The sequence below is a fragment of the Callorhinchus milii genome, unplaced genomic scaffold (genome assembly GCF_018977255.1).
Source record: "Callorhinchus milii isolate IMCB2004 unplaced genomic scaffold, IMCB_Cmil_1.0 Scaffold20, whole genome shotgun sequence".
NCBI lineage: Eukaryota > Metazoa > Chordata > Chondrichthyes > Chimaeriformes > Callorhinchidae > Callorhinchus > Callorhinchus milii.
Window position 1 is genome coordinate 3,338,926 of NW_024704761.1, and position 7,578 is coordinate 3,346,503.

General features: G+C 46.7%; 1 protein-coding gene across 1 annotated transcript; it reads right to left on the bottom strand.

Annotated features, from left to right (window-relative positions):
- Positions 1-3,382: 3,382 nt before the first annotated feature.
- LOC121850507 (guanine nucleotide-binding protein G(o) subunit alpha-like) lies at positions 3,383-6,127 on the bottom strand. The gene is made up of 2 exons (XM_042342560.1): positions 5,815-6,127; positions 3,383-3,534 (listed from the first exon to the last, which is right to left on the bottom strand). The coding sequence occupies exons 1-2, from the start codon at positions 5,942-5,944 to the stop codon at positions 3,383-3,385; spliced, it is 282 nt and encodes a 93-aa protein (XP_042198494.1). The 5' UTR covers positions 5,945-6,127.
- Between the last annotated feature and the right edge of the window lie 1,451 nt (positions 6,128-7,578).

The following is a 7,578-nucleotide window of genomic DNA, read 5'->3' on the forward strand; positions in this document are numbered from 1 at the left end:
GACGCCTTGCTTACTTTTCCTCGCTCCACTAGCGGGGAGCGCATGTCCTCTAGTCTCTTCGACCAAATTATGGGGGGTGAGGGCAGAGAATAAACCAGAACCTTTGTAGAGATGAGAATCGCAAAGAGTTACGGCCGATAGCATCAGCTGAACGAGTGGAAAAGGGAGTTTCTCTCTGCCCCACCCGGCCATAAATTGTTCGCTCACTTCATGACATTTCTGTGCGCAAACTGTCTGTCGAGTTTCTCCCGCAGCGCACACAGTTATTTCGCTTGGCAGCGATTGCCTGTGAAGCACTTTAAGGCTGTAACTGTCCAGCGCCTTGGGACGTCCTCCCGACGTGAAAGGCGCTCTATAAATGAAATCTTGTTGTTGGTGTTACAGACACTGGGTTATTTATCACTTTGGATATTTACCCATTGACTTTGGTAAAGACACGAGGTTTGCCCTCCGTCTCCAACAGGGACACGAGGGGGGGAGGGCTGGCGCCTGACCTCTGCCGGTCCCTCGAGCCCAAACCACAAGCAAAGCCACATGACAGGAGCATCCACCACCAACAAAACCCCTCTTTCTCCTCCACCCCGACACCAGGAAAAATACAGCCATTGTCCCCCGGAGACCCAGTGTTGGCCTGAGGTGCCGAGCAATGCCAGCTCCTCAATTATCCCATGAACTAACCGTGGAAACGGCTTCAGGCCATGTGCAGGCCTTCAAGATGGGAGTATCCAACCAAACAGAGTTCCGTGCATTCCACCTACACAGGTTGTGGTTTGACGCCACAAAACTTTGACAACAAAACAGGTGTAGAGATTGCAGCTCACAGGTTTCCATTATAACCTGTTATACTGTTACATTCAGGACAGCACAAGTTCTGACACGCTCTATTCAACTGGGCGTAGCAGCTCTCATTTACCACACAACGCAACTCCCCAGAGATCCCGTCACTGGTGACATTCTAGGAAATGGAAGAAGGGATCCTCCTCCCTCGCTGCGTCCTGGCCAACACTCCCCAGGTCCCTGGTTGAGTTAACCATCTAACAATCAGCCCAGACCAATGCTGAGTTCGCAAACCTGGAGCCCTCTAAAGCTTGGTTCAAGCCACACAATGTCGCCAACCAGGCCACTGGGGGGGGCACCCTACACACCCACAATCAGCCCCACCCAACAGGTTAAAGACTCTTACCATATTATAGTTGAGCTCTGGCTTTCTAGTAAAGCAAGGAACGTTACAGGACAAGAGGCCATTCAGCCCCTTGTGTTTGTGCTCTATTCAATAGCTCTGCACTTAGTCCCAATCTCCCACCTTCTCCCCCTCGGTCTCCCTCACCTCCCGCGCCCCACCTATTTAATAATAATCCTTGCATTGGATACAGCGCATTTCACGTTGGGAGGACGTCTCAAAGCGCATCGCTGTTTTTAGCCGCAAAGTGCTATCTTTTTGGATATTTCTGCTAATTCCCCTCTTAAAAGCTCACGTGGATTGTGCTTCAACTAACTGCACTTCCAGCTCAGGCATTCCACATTCCAACACCCCTCGGTGTACAACAGCTCCCCTGACCTCACTCCCTTTGTTTCTTTGTTCAAATAAATAACTCGAAGATCACTGCTTAGTGGTTATGTTCAAGCTCGCTCGCTGTTACTGTGTTGGAAAGGGGAGGGGGTTGTGCGTGTGTGTATATATGTTTTATACATTACATATATGTGCGTGGGTGTGTTTATAGTGTGTTTGTGTCTGCGTGTGTCTGTCTGTCCGCCTGCACATGCAAACAAGGAGCTGTCAATCATTCTTCAAAATCACAGGACCTGGAATGTAGTGGAACGAGTTGCTATGAAACTCAGACGATGATTCACCCTGGAGCTGGCTCTCAGCCAACATTAGGAACCAGGGAATCTCCAGATAATAATAATCCTTGCATTTGATATAGCGCCTCATCACGTCTTCTAGATGTCTCAAAGTGCTTCACAGGATATACTGTAAAGTGGATTGACTGTGTATTTTGTGAGAGAAACGCGGCAGCCAATTGCGCACAGCAGTATCCCAGAGTCGTGGATTAAGGGACCAAATTTTGGGGGGGACGGATTATTGCCCCTGGAAAGCGATTCCGCCAATTGACTAATAACTGGGTTCCTACTTACTGCTGGGTAAAAACAGAGGTGTGTGGAATAAGGAAATGTTAAATACTCCTTCCTCACTAATGAACACAGAGCATCTCTCCATCTACGCTGTCTCTTTCAGCCTTCTCACTCACCCCTACCCCCACCCCTCGTCCATGATAAGCCAATCAGCCCCTCGAGCCTGTTCCGCCATCTTATTAGCTCAAGGCTGATTTGTATCTCAACTCCATTTACTCGCGTTCATCCCATATCCCTTGATACCCTGACCTAATAAAAATCTATCGATCGACCTCAGTCTTGAAAATCTCAATTGATCCAGCGTCCACAGCCTTTTAGGGGATGGAGAGTTCTGGATTTCCACTGGCCTTTGTATGGAAAAAGTGTTTCCAGATTTCACTCCTGAATGGCCTTTGTCATTTTAAACACCTCAATTAGATAACCCAACCTTCTAAACTCAAGGGAAGGTATGATAGGTATTATAAATAATATATTATTTGTAGGTATTACATATATTGGATATTGTACATAATACGCTTTACAGTACATCCTGTGAAGCATTTTGAAACATCTCAAAGACTTGATAAGGCGCTATATCAAATGCAAGGATTACTATTATTATGGCTGGGGGTGGGTGTGGGGATAGTTTAAATTAAACAGTGGGAACTGATGACCCTCAGTGACTGATGTGGCGATGGTTTTGTTTTACAGGTTACAACAAACTCTCACTCACCTGGACTTGCATCAAACGTTCCCTGGGGGCTTGAAAAGACTTTTAATCAGGAAGCAAGTGACGGGCTGTGGTTCCCGTGCCTCACTCCCGCTGTTTATGAGACGCAGCTGGTTCAGAGCCTCAGACTACCGAGTTCTCCACCTTCCTGGCTTTATTCCTCCCCCTCCCCCCACCCCCAGTGAAAATCTGCTCCATGTTTCATCTCTTAGCCCACAAAATATACATTAACCACTCCTCACAGTCAACTCTGTCAAGTGCTTTGAGACGTCGTCCTGACGTGAAAACTGTACCCCTCCCCCCTGACTACCTCGCTCAACATTCCTGGCAATGCAACAACACTGACATTCCAGGATTGGTGAAAAGCCATGTGGGAGTGGAAGCCACTTACAGCTATTTAAGGCTGCCAAGAATTCCCTGAAATCACAGCCACTACACTTGACAGCAATTCCCAGTGACACGCTTGGAGGTATTTTGATGCACTGGAACAAACACAAGGATCGTCATTACTAACATTAGGAATTCCTCATCGAACCTGAGTCACACTGCGTCTTTTTTTCCTCTCTTTCTCGCGCTCTCTCTCTCTCTCTGAGTCGTTACCTTGAAACTTGCAAGTTCTTCATCGCTGAACCCATGACTGTGGATGATCTTCATCTGTTTGACCAGAGTGCTCTTCCCACTCTCCGCTGCACCTGGAGAAAGGTCGAGAAGTTCTTTGAAGAGTTTACATACAAAGGACATCTCCTAGATTCTGCACTGGGCCAATGGCAACACTAGTTGCCATTGCTTTGCGAGCGAGAGACCCGAGTTCAATTCCAGGCAGAGGGCGAAACCTTGGGCAAGTTTCCTTACTCCACACAGAGCCTAATAATAATCCCTCCAAAACCAAAAACAATAATAAATTGGTCATTTTCAATCTACGACTGTTTGTGGGACATTGCTGTGCGCAATTGGCTGCCGCGTTCGCCCACAAATATACAGTCAATTCACTCTACAGTGTGTTCTGTGAAGCGCTTTGGGACGTCCTCCCGACGTGAAAAGCGCTATATCAAATGCGAGGATTATTGTTATTATTATTATAGTGGTTGTGTGTTCAAGACTCGAGGAGTTAGTTAGTTCCCTCAGCAAAGGTGAGGCAACCTCACAGATAACGTTCCTCTGCAGTCACTTTATTTCACAGTAAATTCTGTGAAGTGCTTTGCGATGTCCTTCTGACGTGATAAGGGGCTAATACCAAATGAAAAGATTGTTATTATTGGAGACGTTTTTGTGGGATCAGGCACCGTGTCTAACGCAAGGACGGTTATGGCTGGTGCCTTTTTTCTTCCCATTCATTTTCAGCTTCCCAGTCACCACGGAGCAGTTGTACAATGACGCCCTTGGATATTCCCAACATAGCACTAACGACCACTTAGCATGGCAGTCAGAAAAGGGGCAGTGGGGGAGGAAGAGTTCAGTCGAAAATAGTGTACAATATAGCTTTAATTGGTTACAGTAGGACTCTCAAGCCTTCCATTAAAACTTGCCTTCAGAAGCAACAATCCTCCTCTCTTTTTTTAAAAAAAAACCTCAGCAAGTTTGTCAGATGAAACTTTTTCCTCTTGCACAAAAGGCTTCTTTTATTGGCTGGGCTGGGGCTGGCCAAACTGGCTCTGGTTTTATTCAATAAAGAGAGCAACTGAGATTTGATCAACGATGTGATGGTAGATTGGGACATCACAATCTAACTCGAAATTGGAAAGTAATTGGCTTTTAAAGAGATGAGGTCGATTCTGGTGTGTGTTGTGTGTGTGGTTTTTGGGGGTTTGATGACCAAACTCTATGAGGTCATGTCACAAACACACTCGCTTGTCACTAGAAGCTTTTGCTTGGTTCTTGTTCCTCCTAATTTAAAAGCCCCACATTTTTTTGGGGGGTGGGTCGGTGCTAACTTAACCTTAGCCCCCAAAGAACGACTCTGCTGTACCCCAATCTGGTGGGGGGTGAACCCCCACACACGTGTCTATTTATTTACTATACTTACAATACACAAGTTATTCTCCGCTCGCCTGTGATCCCAGTTACACGCCCCATAAAAGCAACATACAAATCATCCGCAGCGGTGCAACTTAGAACATTAATACATATATTTATATAAAGAAAACATAAGAATACCTTCAGAGCAGGCAGCATCAGGTCAGACTTAAGGTAACTGCATTTACAGGGGGGAGGATTTCTTTTTTTTAAAAAAGGGAGTAAATTAAATTCTCCTAAAAAATCAAAGCAAAAAAAAAATCCCAACCCATAACATTAACATTAGTCCATTTACAGTAGAAACAAATATAAACCAGTGGGAAAGTTTAGGGGTAGTTTTGAAGACAGCCCGGGTTTGGACTGTCAGATCACACATTCCACCTTCCCTTTCCCTGGTTTAGCAGCCAGACTGTGTGTGTGTGTGTGTGAATGAGTGAGTGAGTGAGTGTATGTGTGAATGAGTGAGTGTATGTGTGAATGAGTGAGTGTATGTGTGAATGAGTGTGTGTGTGAGTGAGTGAGTGTATGTGTGAATGAGTGAATGTATATGTGAATGAGTGTGTGTGTGAATGAGTGAGTGAGTGTATGTGTGAATGAGTGTGAAGGAGTGTGTGTGAATGAGTGAGTGAGTGAATGAATGTGTGTGAATGAACGAGTGAGTGTGTGAATGAGTGTGTGAATGAATGAGTGGGTGTGTGAATGAGTGTGTGAATGAATGAGTGAGTGTGTGAATGAATGAATGAGTGAGTGAATGAATGAGTGAGTGTGTGAATGAATGAATGAGTGAGTGAATGAATGAGTGAGTGTGTGAATGAGTGAGTGTGTGAATGAGTGAGTGTGTGAATGAATGAGTGTGTGAATGAATGAGTGAGTGTGTGAATGAGTGTATGAATGAATGAGTGTGTGTGTGTGTGTGAATGAGTGAGTGTGTGTGAGTGTGTGTGTGAGTTTCTACTTACCCAGAAGTAGGATTTTCACTACGTTGAACTCTTGTTTGGCGAACTCGTATAACGCGCGGTCGATTTTCTCGCTGCGTATCCGCGCCTCGCGCTCCTCAGCGCTCGCATCCGACCCCAAGCAGAGCCCCATATCCGCAGACCATTGCTCCCCGAGGTGGGAGGGGGGGAGAGAGAGAGAGAGAGAGAGAGTCGTTGGGGGTAGGGATGGGGGTGAATGATGAGATGGAAGAAAACTTGTACAATCCGACCAGGTCGCCCTCACTCCCCGACCAGTGAGCGAACTCCTTTCCCCCAACTTAATGCTGTTAACATCTCCCCCCCACTCCCCCCCCCCACCCCCCCCCACACACACACACACACACGTGCGCACACACACACACAGTACTCTACCCTCACACACACACACACACGTACACACCCCCTTACACACACACACACAGTACTCTATCCTCACACACACACACGTACACACACCCTTACACACACAGTACTCTATCCTCACACACACACACACACGTACACACCCCCTTACACACACATACAATACTCTACCCTCACACACACACACAGTACTCTACCCTCACACACACACACAGTACTCTACCCTCACACACACACACACACAGTACTCTACCCTAATAAACACACTCACATAACACTCTACTCTTGCACACACACACACACACACACAGAACCCTACCCTTATAAACACACACCCACACAGCACGCCACTCACATACATATACACACACACACACACTCACACACACAGCTCCACCCCTGTAAACACCAACTCGCCCTAAACTTCTCTTAAAAAGAAAAACTCCAAAAACTTTGAAAGCGCCGTCTACTGCTGGTGATGGTTACATTACACCCCCAACACCCCCCACCCCCCCCACACACCCCACCCCCCACACACACACACACCCCCACACACACCCCCCCACACACACACACACCCCACACACACACACACACACCAACCACCCAAAAACTGGCAACTTTCAGAGGAAATGACGTCGGATTGTTCAATGGACTTAACTCTTTTTTGCTGTGGGAATAACTGGAGTTTCAAAGTAAAAAAAAAAGGAGGTTATGGACCGTTTTGCAACTGTTTTGTTGCGTTTCCAACAGAATGCATTCGCTCACCACTCTGCAGCGATCAATCACTGGGTTAACTGGATGGACACCTGTATTAAGCGTTATAATGACCAGGCACTGATTTCGACCCCCCACCCCCCCCCCCCATCCCCTCCCCCCCACCCCCACTCTTCTCCCCCATTGATTAAATGTCCATGATGTCTCTCTGTCTTCCCTCTCCCACAACCCACCCACCAATGTCAAGGCGCGGACACTAAAGCGGCTAATTTCTATCGGGATCAGGAATGCAGCATTTCTGCACCAGTACTTCTTTGTGTATTTTTTTCCACGCATAAATATGTGAAATATATATTTACAAAGGCGGCGTTATTATAATTCGCAACAGCTCCCTGATCCTGGGCATATCTGCCCCGCACCCCCCCCCCTCCCGACTGCTGGTCACTGATGATGGGAGACTAGGGATGGGGGGGGGGGGGGAAAGGGGATAATTTGGTACGTTTGATCTTAAACCATCTGATGCCCACACTGTTGAACCATTAAATAAATAAGTAATAAATTGGTCTCTCAATCCACGACTGTTTGTGGGACACTGCTGCGGTCAATTAGTTGCCATGTTTTGCCCACAAAAATACACAATCATTCCATAGACAATATATTCTGTGA